At 41.1% G+C, this 23,151-nt stretch overlaps 3 protein-coding genes across 28 annotated transcripts in view; 1 reads left to right on the top strand and 2 right to left on the bottom strand.

Moving 5' to 3' along the window:
* LOC118386916 (adhesion G-protein coupled receptor G6-like) overlaps positions 1-5,777 on the bottom strand; it is a 64,808-nt gene extending 59,031 nt beyond the window's left edge. For all 24 annotated transcript variants that reach the window (XM_052523641.1, XM_052523644.1, XM_052523636.1 and 21 more), the window contains exons 1-2: positions 5,457-5,777; positions 773-861 (exon numbers count right to left, since the gene is read on the bottom strand). In XM_052523641.1, the coding sequence (XP_052379601.1) occupies positions 773-861; positions 5,457-5,458 (91 nt within the window). In that variant the 5' untranslated portion in view covers positions 5,459-5,777. The remainder of the gene's footprint in view (positions 1-772; positions 862-5,456) is intronic.
* LOC118387195 (endothelin-1-like) overlaps positions 1-23,151 on the top strand; it is a 308,791-nt gene that overhangs the window by 84,860 nt on the left and 200,780 nt on the right. The gene's annotated exons all lie outside the window — the stretch shown is intronic.
* LOC118386915 (vacuolar protein sorting-associated protein VTA1 homolog) overlaps positions 8,868-23,151 on the bottom strand; it is a 43,153-nt gene continuing 28,869 nt past the window's right edge. The window contains exons 4-8 of one of the 2 annotated variants that reach the window (XM_035774907.1): positions 21,838-21,913; positions 20,540-20,651; positions 14,105-14,320; positions 12,596-12,676; positions 8,868-10,546 (exon numbers count right to left, since the gene is read on the bottom strand). In XM_035774907.1, the coding sequence (XP_035630800.1) occupies positions 10,401-10,546; positions 12,596-12,676; positions 14,105-14,320; positions 20,540-20,651; positions 21,838-21,913 (631 nt within the window). In that variant the 3' untranslated portion in view covers positions 8,868-10,400. The remainder of the gene's footprint in view (positions 10,547-12,595; positions 12,677-14,104; positions 14,321-20,539; positions 20,652-21,837; positions 21,914-23,151) is intronic. The other variant, XM_035774909.1, reaches the window with a different exon arrangement.

Raw genomic sequence — 23,151 nt, 5'->3', positions numbered from 1 at the left:
ACGTGTTTTTTTTGTTTTTTTTTGCTGTCAAACATCGCACGTGACAAAATAAAAAAGCACGAAAGCAAAGTCATAAACAGTTTCATTTGTCATTTGGGAAACATTCACCCTGTTTCTGAGTCTGTTAGTGTAATGAAACACATATTTAAATCCCCTTTCGGGATTACCTGGTGGTGATAAATAAAAAAAAGTGTCTTGTCATCGCTGTCTAAAGTGACACTATCCAATACTGCACAATGACTGCATTTATCCATCATGAGTACTGCCACAAGTATTTATCCAAGACTTAACTGCCCATGTGCTGGGCATTTCTTTAGATATCATGACTGTCTTGTGCTTTTATGGAATCTACAGTACTCGTATATCAGTTGTCGCCAATGAACGGATTAATAAAGGTAACACCAATGTTTTTGCCCAGTGCATAGTTTGACTTGCAGGTCTGTTAGCTACTGATACCAAACTACTGTACTGTGGATAACAATTGCCTTTCGGTGTCCAATCATTCTGAAGGTACATATGTAAAACAATGAGTGCCAGTGTTAACAGAAGCAACGAACATGAGAAAGCAGAAGCGCAACAAGCACAATCACTGAAACAGGAAAAAAAGACAGAATGTAAGGAGGGCAATGTTGAGAGAAAGCAATGGCATACAGTTTAACAACCGCAATGAAACAATCAGAAATCAATATCCATTTGTCTTTTTTCTTTCAGGAGGAATACTATTCAAAACGTAAGAAAACACAAGCGACGCCAATAGTATAATCATCTGTACCTTGTCTTTGCAGGGACATCAACAGGAGGGCAACTGGCAGGACGTTACGGAACTTCCATCGCCACCATCCTCCACAGATGTAAGACTCCCTGTCAATCACAAATCACAATTAGGACGGAGACATACTGGTTATCGTCTTATAGTCATACACATGCAGTAACACAAATGACATAAATACACACACACTTACAGTATCTTTATTCATACTGATGGGTCTGCAATTTGAGTCCACTTTCAACATTTGAATTATGTATCTGTGGTATGGAACCATATTTTTCCGCACAACGAGGGACCACAGCGAAGCAGATGCAGTTTTGTTATATAATGCTAAATAATTATCCCATGTCAGTTGTAATGACTTCCAGAGTTAGACAGCACCAGTGGTAAGTATCAGACAGACTGCATCAGTGTGGTGGTTCATTCAATGCTCCTTGTTTGAATTTCACATGAAAATGGCATTATAATAACGAAAGGAAAATACACCAATTACTGTCATTAGCCATGCCCATAATAACCAATGTGGCTGTTTTGATCTCTGGGTACATACAGTATATACAACCCTCTTGCCTGTAGACTTTACATTCCAGGAATATCATTCAGTTGATGGATAAAAGCTGTGTCTTTAAAATGTAATAGATAAACGAAACAATTACAAATGAAACGTCCACATTGTCTGAGAGGAGTTCACCATCGATATATAAAAATGTATACATAAGTCAGTCAGCATAAATTCACTCTAATCTTATCTAACATGTACGCAAGTGAATTCGATCAATCACAAACAAAACAAGCAAACAGTACAAACCTAAACCAGGTTCACAGCAAGAATACAGAATGAACAATGCAATGTGATGGGAACAGAGAAGAGACAAATAGCAAGCAGAGTCAATCCATTCTTCTTAACACATTTTATTGCTGGGTCTCTGCTGTCCAGATACTGTACATCGATGTGGGGTTACTACAGAGATACTACAAAATCAAGCTCTTGTCATGTGAAGATGTTTCTCTTTGGTTTCTAGGTGTAATTTTTCTCTGAATTCACACGTGACCCATGACCCCATCTGAATCTGAATCTGAGTCATTTGAACATTTCTGTGTCACCTCGTTTTCTAACGTTCTCCCAATCAACTCAAGGCCACACAAACAAACCCCTCAGTCAGTCAGGAAATTACAGTATACTCCAAACCAAAGTCATTTCACAGAGCTGGGTTAGCGACTATTAGCTACTCATATGGTTGAGCTGCTGTGGGCTTAAACTATAATGGACAGGATGGAGCATCTGCCAAGAGGCCCTGTTCGCCTCCTCAATCTTGGAGAGGAAAGGGCCTCCTCTGTTAACTTCCACTACACTGAGCGAGACTCTATCTGGACGGACTGCTTTTCCGCTTTACCAAACACTACTTTCATTAGCTAATAGCCACGTCTGGTCTGGGCTTAATTGATACCAATTACTCTAGGTGTTTTTTGTTGTTTTTTTCCCTATAGGGTGGATCAGCTTAATATTGCGGAAAGAATGTTAGTCATTTCCAATCCCCCATATTTTTGGGGTAAATATATATATCCATACACGCATGCATATATATACATACACATACTGTACCTATATAGACATACATACTTTAAAAAAGAATATACCTTTATTAGTATTCCCCGCAAACCCTACCGCCGATCCCCCAATTGAAGTAAACGAATAAACACTTCTGCTTCTACCTTCAATCCATACATCTTATACACATTCTACAGACACAGTCTACTTTACAATAGTTCTCTCTTGTTTGTTCTTCGTCCTTCCTCTATTTCTGATGTACATCCAGTTTGATTTCTACTTGTAACTATGCTATTTCACAGAAGTTCCGAACCTATATATATTTTACAGATCCCGTATGCTTTACATTGTTTATCTTGTTATTAGTCCCACCCTTCAGCTCCATTCAACCCCTCCCATCTGACTCTCAACATCACCCATTTCGGATTTCTATTTGCCATATATTTCTCAACTGTCTGTGATGCTTCACAAAATAATTGAACCTTCCTATTCTCATAGCTTCTACAGATTGTAAATTAAAAATAAACATTTTTTGCTAAAATAATTATTATATTATTGATTGATTGACTATGGCTTTTCAAATCACCCAGTATTGCTATCTGTGGTGCTAGTTCTAGGCAAATGTTGCAATTCTTCAGCCATTCCTGGACCTGGGTGTTCACCGGTACTCTAGGTGTTGCCTGAGCTCTGGGTGGTGCTGGAGGAAGATTAAAAATAACATTTCAAAGCTTCTATGAGTCTTTCTATGTTGCATTTTCTCAGTAGGTAGTAGGTATCACCCATTGAATGATTCCTGAAGAGATGCAATCACTGTAGTCACGGGATAGTAATTTACTGACATCAATGTGATCCTGGTGACTCAGAGCATCTTCGCAGCGACAGCATCAGAGTATGGAAAAATACCAAACCCTCTCCCTTGCTTCAATGAAGGACTTTAAATAACATCGTTATATTCACAAAATCCACTAAACTTGACCCACTGTTGTTTTGTTCACTGTGTGCCCTCCCAGTGAATCCTAACTCAAACCCCTGCCAGGGAACTCACTTAGACAAGATGATGAGTATCGCAATTCAACTTCCTCGCAAGCAGAAGGAGCACCGAGAGAAGTGATATGGAATTTATATATAGGCCAACCACACAAAGGCCATGATCCCTGGTCATATTTTATTCAGACAACAGTATTTTACCTCATCACGTTCATCATGGCTACCGGGAAACAAAGATCAAGAGAGGTGATCTCATCAAGAGAAGGAAGGAAAATCCTTTCTTATAGTCATTCAGAAAACAATACTCAGTAGTGAAGAACTGGCATGTTTACGACTCCACAACCTTATAACTCCACGACCTTATAACCCCACGACCTTATCTCAAAGGACAGTCAATATTCTTTCTGAACACTTAGTATAAACAGTATACATATGGCAAAGTAGACTATACAAATTTCACACAAAAAAAAGCCACGAATATACTTTCTCATAATTCTAAAGTCATCCATTGTTACTTTGACTATTCAAATAGTAACTAATATGGCTATTGGAAATGATTGGTTGTGATTGTGTTGTACAAAGGAAGGAAACCTCTGAAATAAAGTTGACATTTCTAACAATCCCCTTTTTTTTTATTTAGTAGCCTAAACAGTCGAGTAGACAGTAGCCTTTCAAATGTAGAAGAAAAAAATAAGGAAGTGAATTACATCTTTACACATATTTTATAGCATTAGGCCTAGAGAACAAGACTCAATTAATTGCTTATTACATTAATTCATGCAATTCCTGACATTAGAGAAAAAGTGTTCTTTGTTGAAAATTGTTTCTCTCAAAATATGTAAATATGAATGCAAAACAAGCAGAGAGAGGTCAGTGCTTTGGGTCCCATGGAGAACACATACAGACTGATTCATCTGATGGCTAGGGTGGATTTTCGTTGTACGTACCTCCATCAAACCTATTGATGCCAGGACCTCATAATAAAAAATGGGCAGTAGTAACATAGATGAAGACGGTATTATCAATATCCAAACTAGTAGGAATACATGTTTAGAGTGTACTTATAGTAGAGAAGACTGGTTGGACAAGAGTCATGAACCATCTCCAGACACATTCATGACGATAGCTAAAGGCCTGTCTTTCTCACCCTTCACAGAGCTCTCCTTTGAGGATGCCTTATAATGGTATAGTGTCATCACTGAGCTGTTGGTCTCAGGATATGAGAGCCATCAGATTAAGACTTTGATTTTTAATTAAATCCCCCAGTTCTTTAGAGTGACTGACATCAGCCACCTGGGGCAGGTAGAGGCTATTCATCTTCTTTTCAACAGATTCTCTATGACTTAATTTCACATCTCTTAATATTCGCTGTCCTGTCAGAGAAGTCCCACATTGAGGACCTGGTGGAACTAGCTGGAAGCTGTGAGTTCAGTCTGTAATCGTTCAGTTTACATCACCTTTTGGAACACATTCTAGGGTTGTGTAACACCAGTGAAGAACATTATAAGAACACTCATTCAACAGCAATTTCTCACATGCTGATTACACTTCAGAAGACAACACATGTCAATGTATCGTCTTTATGAAGATACAAAATCTGGTAGAAATTATATATATTTTTAAAACGTGGCATACATCAATACAGCATACAGAGAGATGAGGAAATAATACGAATTTCACTCATATTATTGTTCAGTAAGGTCAGTAGTGTGTTCAGTAGAGCTAGGCAGAAAAATCAATGTTAGTGAAAAAGCTGTTCTCTATAATGTAAGCTACTTTCACTTCCTCTAAAGTAGTTGAGTTGACTTTGTGTCATCATCATGCAGTTTGCATTTAGCATGTAATAATTGACCATGTCTTGAGTGCTATTCAACATGTATTTATGAAAACCCTATAGCAATATGGCCAGCGGCGTTACATTAGCAGTCAAATGGGTTAACTATACAGAACAAGATGTTGACTGTGTTTTGAAAACATTATGACCACTCTCAGAGTCAATAGGCTAATTAATAGCAAATAAACACAAAGTGTAACAATGTAACATCCATGAAGTTATCCTCTGGTCACACTCAGAACAATCTCTAAGACAATGAAAAAGTCCAGCATTGACAATAACGCCATGAGCAATCTTTTTTATTTTAAATAACTTACATTATCTTATTGGAGAGGGAGCTGGTCTCCTTGAAGAATCATATTATCTCCTCTCCTGTCGTCCGACTGGAGTTTGCAGTTTTGGAAAACTTTTGGAAACTTCTTCAAATTCGTGACACGCCGACGTTTGAAAACTTAATTCAGGCAATCACAATTCAGTGTATAAACGCTAAACACGCACTTATCCCAAAGTCGAAACTCAAATCGATTGATGAACCTTTTCCTCGTCCCGCAAGATGCTGGAAACAGCAGTAAAGCTGTTTTACCGTTCAGGGCCGTGTCCTTGCACACAGCTAGAGGACGTTCTCTCTCCCTCTGGCGCCCCACCCTCAACTAAAGCCAGGCAGGCAAGTCCCAGGGGTTAAGAAAATGTGCTCAAAATTCTACAAACCCATCCAGAATTCTACAGCAGTTGCTTCTCCACCACACTGTGAAAATGGACAAATTGGACATTCACAGATTCCACATAATTAGGTCCCATGATAATTGTTTTATTCTGTGTGTGTGACGCTTACACAATGGACTGACAGTAGGCCATGCCACAATGAACGTAAACATTCGTTAAAGGGGTAATTTGCGATTGCTACATATTTTTTTTACTTTAAAATTCATTATACACTGAGTAGTCCATATTGAGTTGCAACCCTTTTTGCCCTCATAACAGCCTCAATTCGTCCGGGCATGGACTCTACAAGGTGTCCAAAGCATTCCACTGGGATGCTGGCCCATGTTGACTCCAATGCTTCCCACAGTTGTGTCAAATTGGATGGTATCAAGAATAGTGGTGGACCATTCTTGAATCACAAGGGAAACTGTTGAGCGTGAAAAACCCAGCAGCTTTGCCATTCTTGACACACTCAAACCGGTGAACCTGGCACCTACTACCATATACCGTCCAAAGGCACTTAAATATTTTATCTTGCCCATTTTCTCTCGGATTGGTACACATACACAATCCATGTTTCAAATGTCATAAGGCTTAAACATCATTCTTTAACCTGTCTCCTGCCCTTCATCTACACTGATTGAAGTGGATTTAACAGGTGACATCGATAAGGGATCATAGCTTTCACAAGGATTCAGCTGGTCAGTCGATGTCATGGAAATAGCATGTTCCTAATGTTTTGAAGAATATCTTATAAATGCTTAATGAGCTTAGTTCAACTGTCTAACACCATCAGAACCCCAAACCCCCAAAGTTGTGTTATAGATCTGTCATTCTCATTGAAAGCAAGTCTAAGTGGCATTCTATGTGCGTTATTTCTATGCTTCCCGTTCTTAAGTTTTTGCCAGTATTACTTTACACCAGCTTCAAACAGCTGAAAATCAATATTGTTGGTTAGGGAAAATATATTTCACCGCGGTTTAGATGGGACAATGATTATCTACACTATACTTGCTTGTTTTGCCACATAAACTGAAATGAACTATTCAAATTTTAGCAACCATGAAATTGCAGAGTGATTTCTGCATAGTGCATCTTTTATGGAATCTATTGAACTGAGGAAGGACAGGACTGAAACAAGTTCCTGCATAGTGGAATTTAGTGTGTAGGCCATGAATGATCCAAGCAATTTGCTTTCAATGGGAGTTTAGAATGATCTTCCTTTGAGATAACTTAACAGGGTTGGATATTGGAATTCAGCCTGGTCTCATAGACTAGCTGTAACATAGTAAACATACATCTAGGACACTCAAATGAGTACGATATGTTATGTTTGGTTACATAAGACAGGTTACTTAAGGCAAACATGAAAGGAGGATGGTTGAGTGGATGTCTGTATTACGTGAACATCTAGCTATCCAAATTTGATCACGGACAACTTTATAATTTTAGCTAACTAGCAACTTTTCAACTAGTTATTACTTTTGAGCTACTTTGCAACTACTTAGCATGTTCGCTAACCCTTCCCGTAACTCTAACCTTAACCGTTTTAGCTAACCCTTGTCCTAACCCCTACCCTAGCTAACGTTAGTCACAACAAAGTAGAATTCATAACATATACGTTTTGCAAATTCGTAATGTATCATACGAATTGTAATTTGTAACATAGCGTACAAAATGGATGGACATCCACAAATGAATACCTACCATATGAAACATAATATATCATACTAAATGGAGTGTCCTGGATTCAAGTACAGAATAATACAAAATGCATGCCTCATACACTTTTTCATACTTTCGTTCTCCAAAGCCATCACTTTTGTGTAGTTGAGGTTTAACCACAGCCAAAATACAAAATGATATGTATTCTATTGTTGATCAAACTATTGAGATTATTGTAGCTCCTTAATTGGGTTGGGGGGGTTCTATTAAGATAATTAGACATGCCAGATCTTTGAATGAAACTATGGGAAGCACTTTATCCCATCTTCCAAAACATCCCAAAATAGAATAGAACATTGACAGTTTTATGGCGTGACAATACAGCTATAAACAAACTCTCAGATATGGTTCCCTAAATGACGGACAATAGCCTGGCAAAAGTGATTCCATTTCCAGTTGTGAGTGACCTATACAGCTGGGGACACAGCTGTTTTATAATGGCGGGGAGGCTTTAAACTATTCCAAAAGCCAAGGAAGTAGCTGTTCTCCTACCAGTACATAATGAATCACGACAAAGGGATGATCAAACCCAGCTGATGTTCCCACAGTACTGTCAAGTGAGCTAAATAGGGCCAGTATTGATGTCATGTGAGCAGTGTTTACGTTGTGTGTATGGGTGGTATACTAACCATAACAACAATATAAATTGAAACGTTGCAAAGTAACTGTGGAAAGCAATACATGTCTGCATCTTGTCCCCATGACCTCCAATACTTACCATGCCTCAAGCCACTCATTGGCTGACTGGACATGGTGCACAGAGTTAAGGTGCAGTTGTTCACGGTCACAGAGAGAGAATTACCGATTTCAATTTGACGTGCGACTTTTCTCCCCCATCAACTACAGCTAGAAAAAATACGTAGAAGGAATCCACCTGATTTTCATTTGCATCAACACCATGCCCATCAACAAGGAAGGAAGGGACTCAGGCAAATACAGATGCTGCTGGTGATAGTTCAGCCAGTCGAGAGATAAAGGGCCAATGCCCTTTGTATAACTCTTAAGGCAACATGCAGGCAATGAAGAAAAACAATGAGCGTGATGACATCAAGAAACTAGGCATAGTAATCACATTGAACAGGTTGAGCAAACCTAAACATGACCCCAGATGACTAATTGTTTATTACCTGAATTAGTAGAAGCCTAAGGACACTCAAGGGACTTGGTATTCATGGTACCTCTCCTGTCTCATTCATATTTTAATGGAGTGTAACCTGATTGACTTAATGAACAAAATGTGCTGGAAGGTATCAGTGTGGTATTTTGCAAATGTAGGACTCAAAAATGTCAGTCAGGGATCATGCAGTTCATTAAAAGTTTAATTTCCAGCATTTCATTTCAATGCCCCTTGTAATGCAGCAGGAGACTCCCTGGTGAGATTACAAATGTTCTAAATGAAATTGTTCACTCCTTTCATCTCATTGATTTACACATTTATTTAATATGTTGAGCCTTCAGAGTGAACATTCCACAGTGAGGTCCACTCAATTATCTGCTCTTAGAGTTTCAGCACATTTTAATAATCGCTAATGGCTGTACATTACAGTTCAATTACTGTTATCAAACGAACACTAAAAAGGGAGAAGAGAAGGTCATCTTCAAAGCTTGGCTACATAAACAGAGCAAATGAGTTAAATACATTTCAAGTGGAGACAGCAGTCGAGAGGGATGTTGCGTTCTGGATAAATCTATTCAAATAACCCATCAACAGACTGTTGCGGTCTCTACGGTGTGGAGCACTGGCATGCTTCAATATTTCCCAGTTCAACATCACTATGGAAATGTAGAAAATGATGAACAATAACCTAAATACTTTAATTGATGTGTTTTAATAAAACGGGAAAATGAGTCCTTCGTTTAAGTACACTTCGATACATGAAATGAACAATTTAGAAATATTATAAACACAAAATTCACTCAATAAACTTCTGCATATTTGAGGATGGACCAATCTACTGCTCAGTCAAAGATAAGAGCATCCAAAAGTCCAAGTTTCCTGAAGGGAAGGGCTTTCTACGAAAGTGACAATACTTCTCTATGGGGCGGTTTCCTGGACACAGATTAAGCCTAGTCCTAGACTAAAAAGAATGCACAATGGCTAATCTCCATTAAAATAGCTTTTTAGTCTAGGACTAGGCTAAACTTATGTCCAGGAAACCAACCGTATGTGTCCCCTTCTTGTTGAACAAAAGTCCTCCTCAGTTTTGTTTACTAAAGCAGACAGTATCAGTATATACAAACAGGTCACCAACCATCAATCAATTTACACATTTTATTTAAATTGTGTTGATGCAGAAACGACAGTCCTTTCACCCGAGAAAACAAAGCAAATAGATACTGTATTGAAAACACAGTAAAAGAGCAGATCAACGTTGCCTGAAAATAGGGGATTATATCTACTGTCTACTGAAGCATTGGGATACTTTACTGTACGTAAAATTGATGAGAAATGTGGTATTTTTTGAACTGCAACATGAGCACGTTCCCAAAACGTGCATGCATACAAAAGTGTTATCAAACTACAGTGAATAGGTTATTCGTGAAAACTAATATAAGGAGTATATTAGCAGGGGATAAATGCACCGTTTTAACATACAGGCTCGGGAAGTATTTAGTGAGCAACTCACTAGTTATGGACAGCCATGATGGAAGCTCCACAGCAGGAGTCCAATATGGAGACACAGATGTCATTGTTGTTTACGTTATGTTGGGACAGAATTGCTTTCTTCAGACGGATACAGCTGGGGTTGCTGTAGATTATAGGGTAACGGTCTCAGTTCTTCTGGGCCAGATCAGCGATGTAGTAATACAGTGACGCCGGGGGACAATGGGTCTCATTCTTTGCCAGTGGTAAGCAACTTCAGGGCCTTCTGCAGATTTTGCACCGCCGTGGCCACGTCTTCGTACTGCAGGGCACTGCCGGCGTACTTACAGTACTTCTGAGCTCTGGTGTAGTCCTCTGGCGTGAGGCGCACGTCACCTGCCGAGACAAAGAATAAGGAGTTCCTTTGAGACAAGTGTAATTATTGAAAATAAAAGTTACATTCTATAATGTGATCTCTTAATTAAGAGAGATTGTGTGTGAGTAACACACGCCGCTCCTATTTGACTCCCTCACTGACCCGCCCTATTAGGTCATAAATTGTCTGAGGCAGACCAGCCTGAAACAGCTCTCTGATTTCTCCCTTAACTCAAAACGTATTTCACAAATCCAACCACACTCTTCAATATCACCAGAATTTGAGACACTGGCCATAAGTCCCATGACCATTTTTACAATATAAGACACTATTTAAAACTCTTAAAAGAACCATGTCGGTCTAGACACATATGCTAAGCATGTTTAGTTTCTTCAGAATTCAAAATGTTTTAAAGCACATTTGTGGTAACATGAACATAAACATTGAATGGTGTCTTTCAAAATGATAGGTTTCTTGTGTATATGTTAACTAATGTTACTGCCTATTTATCGGTATGGACAATGACTAAGAACATGTGGTTTTGCAACATGTTGAAAACTAGAGGGAGGAAAAACTGAGGTGAATAATAACATGATTGAGGATACTTGCTTACCCTTTCACTCCGCTACAGTGAGTGATATACTAAAATATGATGATCATGGACCAAATTTCCCCAATCTTGCATTGTCTACCGGTGACTGTCCCATTTACAAAAAAATGTAAATAAACATTACGGGCAAAAAGTATTTCATGCATTAGCCACATGGCAAGGAATGCATTTGTGGCTTGCCACAAGAATCTCCCATTTACCAGCAGGCATTTAAATGATAGGGTTATGCCAAGGTTGGGTAGATTCTGAACACTTGTGGGCATTAAGGTAATTTTATAACCTTGGCCCTTCAGAATATACCGCTATGCAAATGCTGTTCCATCTGAGGAAAGATTTGCACAGCTCTGAGGGTGGTTACTCTACTTAATATTTGGGGGCAGGTTAAATGGTCTGGTCAAAGACCATCACTGCACTCTCAACTGTTTTCAAAACATCGCATAAAGCCTACTCAAATAGAGAAACAGAATATTCTAACGTTTATCGGTTTCTTCTTATTTTGCTTGGCTTTGAAGGTCATAAATTAAAGTAATACTTCAGGAATTTGGCAATGATGCCCTTTATTTACATCTCTAGAGTCAGATTAACTTGTGCATACCATATTTATGTTTCTGTGTCCAATATAAAAGGCAGTTAGAGGTAGTTTCGCGAGCCAATGCTAACTAGTATTAGCACAATGACTGGAAGTCTATGGGTATCTGCTAGCATGCCAGTCATTGCGCTAACGCAAGTTAGCAATTGCGCTAGTGCTAGGATTGTTTGTTTAAATATTATACTGTACACTTTTATTCTATAAACTTCTAGCAGCGAATTTTAAAAATGTGCCTCAGTGTATTTGGTAATGTTATGTAAATAAGGTATGCTGTTTTTATTTTTAATACATTTGCAAAAACTTTTACCTTTGTCATTATGGGGTATTGCGTGCAGATTGATTAATGAAAAACATTAATTTTATCCATTTTAGAATAAGGCTGTAACGTAACAAAATGTTGAAAAAGTCGAGGGGTCCGAATACTTTCCGAATGCACCGTATGTCCTGTGTAACACTATCACACTGGCTCCTGCTGCGTAAGCCATGTAATTATCACCTCTCATGCCAACCAAACGCTGTGTTTTCTGCTCTCTATTCATTAACATTTATTAATGCTGCATTGTCATGACACTGCGATTGGTAATGTAGTCATTTTCTTTTCATCAGCCAGTGATTATTTGGGTTTTGTCTGTGGTCATATTTTTCCCACCAGTGCTGGAAACCAAGAGCCCGAAGTCTGTTTTCCATAAAGCATTTTATGAGGAGACCTGCCATGTGCCAGTCTTTCTCTACCCCTCACGCCCCCCACCCTTGGTCTCTTCACAGCCAGGTGGTGGTGGTTTTGGGGTGTTTGTGAGGCGAGTTGAGCCCCAAGGTGCCTGGTGAAGGGACGGGGTACTATGCGGTCCCTGTCCTGTTCTCACTCCTTACCTTCCTGAGTGACACTCTGCAGTGAGGGGCCGACCACTGGAATGCTTCGGGGAACAGGCACTGGTTTAATGGCTTCTCCTGCTAACACAGGGGAACAGGGCAGAGTTAGTCCAGTCCACCTCTCTAGTCCACCCAGAACCTCTAGAGTCCAGGAAAAACAACACAGGGCACTTTCAACTTCTGCTACGCCACAACCAAGAAATGTGTTGGCTAACGCTGGGATATGACTTTATGATGTATAAAGACAAGTGGTTTGAATGCACTTGGAGACCAGGCCTCAGTCCATTCACTTCAACCAAACGGATGATTGACTGCAGATCTATGATGAAAACAAGGTGACATTTGATGATCATAATCTGGAACAATGTTAATTTTTCTCCTCACAGCCAATGTATAGACTCCTGAAACAGGTTCCAGCTACATTGGTAAAAAAAAACAAGGAAGGTCCTGGGGGAAATCTGTGCAGATACATTTAATGTGTTTGTATTGCAGGATCTGGGGTTTGCAGCGTGGCGTGTCGGCCCCCAATTCAATTAGCGCCTGGGCACCTCTGGGGTCACTGGGTGGAGACCAGTCATTTCCTCTGTGCCTGGGAGCCAGTGGGCTAATCACAGAGGACACAGGCAGGCCCTGGGCCTCCGGGGGAAAGCACCCTATCAAAGCTTCAGAATGGACCCTTCTCTCACTGACCCCCTGCCTTCACCCCTGGCTCTGCTCTGACTCTGATCTTTAAAAAAGGTAGAGAGAGAGTGATAGCAGGGAAAACAGGAAGACACGCAGGGTAAAGTCAGCAAGGCCAAGACCAGGACAGACCTCTGCCGCCCACGGCCTGCCAAGACTGAGTCAATAAGGAAACTATGATAAATCTCAACTGTCCATATTACATCCACAACCTATGTTGATGTCCTTTATCATCAACAGCAACCTTAATGAGCCTGTGGCATATTAATAATAACCACTAGAGAATGAATAAACAAACATATATCATTGGTCTTTGTCTGGTGGGGCTGTGACAAATGACTGAGTGTTGGCTGCTTTGTGTGATTCAACGGTCCCCTGGGTGATATGGGACACAAGTCAGCCGCAAAGAAAGCAGTCATTTGGGTTCATTACACAATCCTGTCTCTCCGCTAACAAAAGACCTGCCAAGGAAAAATGCCAAAATATACAAGATGGGTATAATGGTAAAGTGTATCCCATAGGCTTGAGCAGAGCTGTACTCACGTTATGTCAGGGGGAACACCACTCTGTTATACATCAGGAGAAGTTAGCGAAAAATGGTCAGATGAAAAATTAGCCTAGTCAAACTAGGCAAGGAAATAATTAGTCAAGTCTATGTAGTCTTCATCATGACCATTCTGTCTCTCTGCTAGAGCTGATCATGTTTGTAATCACAAAGAAATACTGCACTGATCCATCTAAAGATATGAACCGCTCATGGGTAGCAATCTAAAGGCTCTGATGAGTGTTGTGGATGACAGGGTGGTGTGTATAGCTCCTATACTGTACCTGTAGGTGGAGGGAGCTCTGCAGGTGTGTTGGCTGGGCAGTGGGCTCCATGGGGGATGTTGATATTGTTGTAGTTGGTTGGGGGGTAGGGGGGACCCCCCATGGACCCAGACCCCTGGTTTGGATCCCTAAAGCCGGGCTGGGAATGAGGTGGAGACTGCGGCTGAGCAGACTGGGAGGAGGGTCCCCCTCCACCCTCAGCACCATACTCCTCATCTGGGGAGACGAGGAGGGAAAAAAGAAGAGGAATTTAAGATATAGTTGAAGTCGGAAGTCTACATACACTTAGATTGGAATCATTAAAACTCACTTTTTAACCATTCCACAAATTTCTTGTTAACAAACTATTGTTTTGGTAAGTCGGTTAGGACATCTACTTTGTGCATGACAAGTAATTTTTCCAACAATTGTTTAGACAGATTATTTTACTTATAATTCACTGCATTCCAATTCCAGTGGGTCAGAAGTTTACATACACTAAATTGACTGTGCCTTTAAACAGCTTGGAAAATTCCAGAAAATGATGCCATGGCTTTAGAAGCTTCTGATAGGCTAATTGATGTAATTTAATTCAATTGGAGGTGTACCTGTGGATGTATTTATAGGCCCACCTTCAAACTCAGTACCTCTTTGCTTGACATTATGGGAAAATCAAAAGAAATCAGCCAAGACCAAGAAAATTGTAAACCTCCACAAGTCTGGTTCATTCTTGGGAGCAATTTCCAAATGCCTGAAGGTACCACGTTCATCTTTACAAACAATAGTACGCAAGTAAACACCATGGGACCATGCAGTCGTTATACCGCTCAGGAAGGAGACGCCTTCTGTCTCCTAGAGATGAACAAACTTTGGTGCGAAAAGTGCAAATCAATCCAGAACAGCAGCAAAGGACATGGTGAAGATGCTGGAGGAAACAGGTACAGAAGTATCTGTATCCACAGAACAACGAGTCCTACATCGACATAACATGAAAGGCCGCTCAGCAAGGAAGAAGCTATTGCTCCAAAACCACCATAAAAATGCCAGACTACGGTTTGCAACTGCACATGGGAACAAAGATTTGGAGAAATGTCCTCTAGTCTGATGAAACAAAATAGAACTGTTTGGCCATGATGACCATCGTTATGTTTGGAGGAAAAAGGGGGAGGCTTGCAAGCCAAAGAACACCATCCCAACCGTGAAGCACGGTGGTGGCAGCATCATGTTGTGGGGGTGCTTTGCTGCAGGAGGGACTGGTGCACTTCACAAAATAGATGGCATCATGAAGATGGAAATGTATGTGGATATATTGAAGCAACATCTCAAGACATCAGACAGGAAGTTAAAGCTTGGTCGCAAATGGGTCTTCCAAATGGACAATGACCCCAAGCATACTTCCAAAGTTGTGGCAAAATGGCTTAAGGACAACAAAGTCAAGGTATTGGAGTGGCTATCACAAAGCCCTGACCTCAACCCTATAGTACATTTGTGGGCAGAACTGAAAAAGTGTGTGCGAGCAAGGAGGCCTACAAATCTGACTCAGTTACACCAGCTGTCAGGAGGAATGGGCCAAAATTCCCCCAACTTATTGTGGGAAGCTTGTGGAAGGCTCCCTGAAACGTTTGACCCAAGTTAAACAATTTAAAGGCAATGCTACCGAATACTAATTGAGTGTATGTAAACTTCTGACCCACTGGGAATGTGATGAAAGAAGCAAAAGCTTAAATAAATCACTCTACTATTATTCTGACATTTCACATTATTGAAATAAAAGTGGTGATCCTAACTGACCCAAGACATGGAATTTGTACAAGGATTAACTGCCAGGAATTGTGAAAAACTGAGTTTAAATGTATTTGGCTAAGGCGTATGCAAACTTCCGACTTCAACTGTATGTAGTTTGCAGTCCCTCAGACCTCGGTCATGGAGCTCATATTGTTTGCACACAGATTTATAGTAAACTTTTCACATTGACAATGGACAACTGGCCTGCCCCCATATCACGTCAGTTATCTGATAAGGCTGAACTTACGCAAGACTGAATGTTAAATACTGATATGAGGTATACATCTATAAACAACCCAATAAAATATATTACGGCGGATGAAGTCAGAGGACAACATGCAGATATACTGCCCACTGAGTTACATCATTTCCTTGCTGTGGCAACACTATTAGAGGCTGACTCAAGATTGTAGGGTACAACAATAACTCAGGCAAATAGGTCACAAACACTTTTTTCATCAAAGCACAACAGGATGCTACACTTTTATCTTGGTAAATCCCTTTCAAAAACATTTCCCACATTTTTTTTACCTGTCCTTCTGTAGCTCAGTTGGTAGAGCATGGCGCTTGTAACGCCAGGGTAGTGGGTTCGATCACCGGGACCACCCATACGTAGAATGTATGCACACATGACTGTAAGTCGCTTTGGATAAAAGCGTCTGCTAAATGGCATATATTATATATTATTATTTATTTTTTTTCTCCAATCATGTAGATTTTACTTCTGAAGCTTCAATTCGCAATATGCTTCAATCTAATTCGAAGACCATGATTGGCTCATTTGTCACTGTGGAGACCGTGGCGTGGGTATGCTTCAAGATGAAACTACATGCACCAACAGGTCCCAGACCAGCCATCCTCTCCTCACGCCGTCTTGTGCAAATAGGAGGAATGAGTCACCAAGGAGGCCCTTTTTTCCCTTCATGCAACCAGTGATGCAAAGGAACGTTACAGGAAACCTTACAGCCATTGAAGTGGATATGAGCTTCCAACACACAAAGACAGCTTCTTGGCATGGATTGGCTGAGGTGAATCAGAGATGGCCACTGGGGCAATGTGCCGAGTGCCGGCATACTGCTCGAACGGAACGTTGTGAACACTAAGTTGTGGAGAAACATACCAGGCATTAAGCCTAAGTTTTCTTTTGCAAAGATGAAACGTAAGATTGAAAGAGAAGTACTTGAGTAACGACAACATATAAAATACTAAACATATTGGACTTTAAAAGACTATTCAGACAAAAAAAAAGTGTCAAGTGTTTTGTGTGTACTGAACTTCAATGGGCTTAACAGGAAAAGGTTATCTACTCAGTCTTTGAGCTGCGATATGCACCATATGTTTCTAAAGCACAGTGAGCCAAATCCCAGAAGAACAAGCTTAAATCCTGTCATGCAGAGAGAAAAAAAGTTGGAAATTCCATTTCAGGGGTATGGCGCCTGTTTTTTTAGACTCATTAAAAGTAATACTACGCTCAAAACATATTTTAGAGTGACCAGATTTAATTGAAAGAAAATATTAACCCCAAACATATTTTCGGAGATTAAAAATCATACATTGTATGTGCCTACATGTGCTATATTTGACACCACTTCGGACATAGATCCCTAACCTCCATAAAATGACACATTTTCATAGATGTTTCTGTGTCAGTCTTAAAACCATTTCCTCTGCCAATATTTATGTTTCTCTAGCATATTGTCCCCCCCCCCCAGACTCAAGGTGCAATTATATGGCTGGAGGAGGCTAACACAAATAAACCGTCTGGGCTTATGTGACAACGTCGGCATTTGTCGTGGTGCGAAAGGCCGTTAGTCTACGGGAAGACCCAGAGGATTGAGGGGCTAATTGGAGGGGGTAGGCCACATGAGGATGGGGAGGCCTGGTCCCAGAACATCTCTCTGAGATATGGAGAACTATGGAGCTGTGTAACAGGAACCGGGTATTTTCCCTGCAGACACTCTCCCTGCTCTGATCACTCACAGCCCAGCTCTGCACAGCCTCAGCCTCACACACTGAGCAGCATTGTATGCTACTTACTTACAGAGGGGGATCTTGATTGCTCCGAGATAAAACCCCCCTTACCTCGCTCCTCTCTTTGGATCAGATGAAACTCCCACGATTAGAGCCACGTGAGAGACAGACAGTAAAGATAAAGTCACACATTATGTCTGAATCAGTGAAAGCAGCAGAGACAGGAGCTGTAGTTGAGCTTTTCGCCAATGGCCCACTTAATCTTGATTTGTGCCAATAACAGTTGGGAGTGATGGGCGTTTTAAATGGGTGTTGACAGCGACTCTAGCACAAGGGCTTGGTTCAGTTGGACCCAATAAATGGCCAGCAGGGTGAAAGAGTACACTGGGATAATGAGTGACAGAGACTGTGAAGAAGGGATCGTAAACAGATGTAAAGATTTTAAATCGAATGCAAGTCTCGAGGCTCGGAATGCTGCCCTGCGCATAGGACAGACAATCCCAAAGATTGAAAGGATATGCATTAAATTCAGTCCTGCAGTCACAGCCCAGTGATACACTGCATAGAAACGTTCCTTCTCGTAATGACATTCTGAAATTATATAGATTCTAAACCAATAATAAGATTCAAACAAAGTAGCCGCAAGGCAATTTTCCTGCTGCTTCTTAGAGTTGAGCTAGTGACTGTCTTCTACTTGGCCAAAAGAACAACTCTCAAACATGGCAGATGATGGACAATGTAATTGATTGGCGACTGCAGAGGTACTGATGTTCTGAAAGAGTCCCTAATCCTAATGATAGACTGAAAAAGACACTTCAGCACATTACTGATGCCCTGTGAGAAAACGTTGACCGTATTTGTAGCTTGTGAAGCTGAATTGGAGTTAAACTCTACTTTCCATGCTTTGCCCTCAACCCACTGCTTATTTGAGATGTGTGCTTATTTTTTGCAAAATGTTAAGGATTCAAATACGTCTGTACTAATTTCCATCGTTTGGTGGCATGGCTACAAAACAAGCGTGCCTTCACTGACTGGACTGGACTTGTGGGCAACATGGCAAGCAGCTTGCACTTGTTTGTTCTGCCTCTGGCTCACTCTTCAATCGGGACAGGGTTCAGCACCACGGTTGAGGCTTGGGGAAAATATGCTAATCAACAAAGTTGCTTCCTATTGGCTCTCTGTCATTTCAACAGTTCCCCTTGCTAATCATCTCTTCCTCCTTGGGAAGTGGAAAGTCAAGCAAATATGTATCTGAGACAATGCATTCACTGTGGGCCCTAAACAAAGCAAGATTCATTCCCACACGTAGGTTTCAATAACCTACTAAACAGGTCAAATATAAGACAGTAAAACCAATAAAATGTCAAAATGGCTAAGAATCTAAAATAAGCTAATAGAAAAATCTGAAAATCTATCCCATATCAAAATACAGTAAAGCCAATCAAGAGTAAAAAGCCCAAAATCCCAAAATGAACACCCAAAGTACAGTCTCTACTCATCATTGTAACACATCCTATTTTAGTTTCCATTTACACTCTGTTTTCATGTAATAATGAGCAACGGGCCACCCTCTTCCTGAGTTGTTTGACAGACATGTGGCAACAGTGAGATGTAGTGATAAGATCCTGATGTGTGTGGACTGAGTTAGACTCAATATGAGGGAGAGGAGAGAGTATGATATCAGCTTTTTCTTGGCAATGTTACACATCAGTGGGAATAACCATACATGATGTCACCACTTACAGAGGGAGGCCCACATTCAAAACAGGCAGGAGGGAGGGGAGGGACGTTACTCTCCCCACACAAAGAGCTTAACTACACCAGAAAGTAGGCTACGTCTAAAACTAGCCTTCAGACAGTCATACTGTAACTTCTATTCAATTGTGTGGCTAAAACAAAAGAGATGAAATAGGGGACAGACCAGCCGCATGTTCATTTAGAGACCCTGCCCCCATAGTTTCAGTCTGGGTGCGGGTTGGGTCGCAGTAGAGTGGAGGGCTCCAGAGATGACTTCATCGCTGACATGTGGTGCTCAGGTCAAACGTACTGTATCACGCCCAGCAGATGTTCAGAGAGGAGCACAGTGATCTAACCACGCCATGCTCTGCTTCATATCACACTCTAACCGGTGGTTAGGAGGGCCCCCAGGCCCTGTCCACCACAGGCAACATCCGTACCGCCGGGCCGACCACTCAGTTAGTTCTAAGTCCGAGATGTAGTTACTCTGGGAGTCTTGGTCTCTAAAGGGTGTCACACACAAACCAACATAAGACTGACGTGTGTACCACAATAATACACACTCATTTTAAGACTGTTCTTAACCAGTGGATGTCAGCCGCAAACCTTCAATCCAAAAGGTTTAGTAACATATACTTCTGACAACACAGCCACGGGGTAAAATGACCTACCCTGGGCCCTTCCTGACCCTCTAAGGATAAGGGGTTGAAAAAAAAATCATTAAACAAATATCAGCTCTCTCTCACACACATACACAAAGCCACTGCGAGCCTCCGAGGCTGCACTCTCAGACTTGATAAGGCACACAATGAGGGCCAACCTTTACTGACTGGAGCAGCACGTCACCCAGACGGAGGAAAGCGGGTCTAAAAGGCTCCTGAAGGAAAGGCCAGGAGAAGAGGTATTTTCTTAACGGGTCATAGTTTGTTTGGGTGGCTGTGCTGATAGAATATCAGTCCTTACCATATGTTTCCTCTTCATAGCCAGCAGGGCCAGCCTGTGGGGTTTCACCACTCTTCAGACAGTTGTGGATGTAAGTGGCCTTCCATCTCGCATACTTCCTGTGCTGGATGTTCTGAAAAAGGGTAAGGAGAGAGGGAGGTGGTGGTGAATAACACATAAATAATCAAGATTAGAGAAGTGAATTAAAAGCAATTAGATAAAACAATGGAGACTGGAGGAAACGGCTTATGAGACGACTGTTTTGATTTTCCTTTGGCTTACGGTGGAGGGATGGGGACAAGGTGAAGAAATTGCTGTGGTTTCTAACACCCAGGTCACGAAATTCATTAGAAGTTCTATGGACCTCATTTACAAGTTCCCTCCTTGGTAATCTTATCTGTGGATTAATTAACTGGACATTCTTTGGAGGAGCTAGTGAAAAACTTCACTGAACTACAGATTCACTTGAGTCAACAAGTAAATCCAGTTAGTTTCTCAGTCACATGCACAGGGTCGCAGACGTGATTTCACGGTACAATGAAAACTAAAAGTCAAGTAATTTCTACAGCAACTAACACTATCATAATTCTAATCTACCCCTGGAGATAACAATATACTAGACCCGAGGGAAGGTTTAGGACTGATGATCGCTACGATTTAACAGGCTCACATACAATCTGAGGAAGCGCTCTAGATCACCATCCACTAAAAGTTTTGTCCCTCCTCTCTATGGTGCTGAAATGTCCCCTTTTTTTTTAAAGAAATCCAATCACCCACAATGCATTGTGACATGCTTTGTATAAAAACGTATCTTCAGTAATCAGCGAGCGGGGGACTCTGAGGCACCATTGTCTGGGTTAGTGTTACAGAGAGAAAGCTCCATGTTAAAGCAGCCTGTCCAATGAGCTTTCTACAGAGGGAAAATGCCTGGCCCTTAGGGGGGAAGAGAACAGCCATTCAATGAAACATTGTCTGTCATCTGCCACAGTCCATCTGCAGCCACGGAGACCCATGGAGATGCTTTAAAAAAGGCCTCTGCTGCGGAGAAATAGTCTGTCTAGTTGTCTACTGTCCTGGGCTGGAGAGTCTATACGTTACAATCTTCACTATTTTCTCCCTCTTATTCTTTCCATGTCTTGGATTTTTTAATGGTTTTGAGAGCAGCTGTGGACTGATGGAAGGATGAAAATGTGAATTGCCAGTTCATAATACTTCATACTCATTCACACAGTGTAAATGTATTAATGTGCTGAAATAAAAAAAGGTAGATATATATAGTCTATAGGGCAGGATAAGTGTATTCCATATTGATGACTTACCTCCTCCGATAACTCGCCGAAAACTGACAGGACATCTAACAAAAGGCTAGATGTGTAGAAGGACTTAATCATATTCCTGCAAAGATAGACAGATACATATTTTTGAAATGTTCAAATTCATCACACTGTTGGATTCTTAATTAAGGCCTACTGAGACCATTAAACTCAAGTGTTGAAAACCTGCCAGCCAATTGTGACAAATGTCTACGACAAGAAATGCTGCTTCACAGAACATGGATAATTCAATAATTCTCAAATAAACTCAGCAAAAAAAAAAAGGAAACGTCCCTTTTTTAGGATCCTGTCTTTCAAAGATAATTCATAAAAATCGAATTAACTTCACAGATCGTCATTGTAAAGGGTGTTTGCAAATAAACCCTGTGTGTTTGACGGTAATTGTCTGTGTTTTTTTTTCGTTCTTACTGTTACTTTGTCACTATTATACTTTGCATGAGTTATGTTATGGCTCTCATTACCATTCCCCCTAGACTGCCGGGCCTAAGGGATTTGTAACAAGGGGTGATGGTCGGATTCGCGTTTATCGTCGAAGGAATGAGCGTTACACTGAGGCCTGTACTCTGGAGCGGGATCGATTTGGAGGTGGAGGTCCGTCATGGTCTGGGACAGTGTCTCACAGCATCATCGGACTGAGCTTGTTGTCATTGCAGGCCAGCTCAATGCTGTGTGTTACAGGGAAGACATCCTTCTCCCTCATGTGGTACCCTTCCTGCAGGCTCATCCTGACATGACCCTCCAGCATGACAATGCCACCAGCCATACGGCTCGTTCTGTGTGTGATTTCCTGCAAGACAGGAATGTCAGTGTTCTACCATGGCCAGCGAAGAGCCCAGATCTCAATCCCATTGAGCAAGTTTGGGACCTGTTGGATCGGAGGGTGAGGGCTAGGGCCATCCCCCCCAGAAATGTCCAGGAACTTGCAGGTGCCTTGGTGGAAGAGCGGGTAACATCTCACAGCAAGAACTGGCAAATCTGGTGCATACCATGAGGAGGAGATGCACTGCAGTACTTAATGCAGCTGGTGGCCACACCAGATACTGACTATTATACCCCCCCCCTTTGTTCAGGGAAACATTATTCCATTTCTGTTAGTCACATGTCTGTGGAACTTGCTCAGTTTATTTCTCAGTTGTTGAATCTCATTATGTTCATATAAAGATTTACACGTTAGGTTTGCCGAAAATAAAATGCAGTTGACAGTGAGAGGACGTTTCTTTTTTTGATGAGTTTGTGGGTTTGTCTCTTATGTGGTTGCATGATAATTGGGTCCAAACAGGTCCAGAATGACTAAACTAA

Source organism: Oncorhynchus keta, chromosome 8 (assembly GCF_023373465.1).
Source record: "Oncorhynchus keta strain PuntledgeMale-10-30-2019 chromosome 8, Oket_V2, whole genome shotgun sequence".
Lineage (NCBI taxonomy): Eukaryota > Metazoa > Chordata > Actinopteri > Salmoniformes > Salmonidae > Oncorhynchus > Oncorhynchus keta.
The sequence above is the reverse complement of the archived record's forward strand: the minus strand, read 5'-3'. Positions and strand labels throughout refer to the sequence as shown.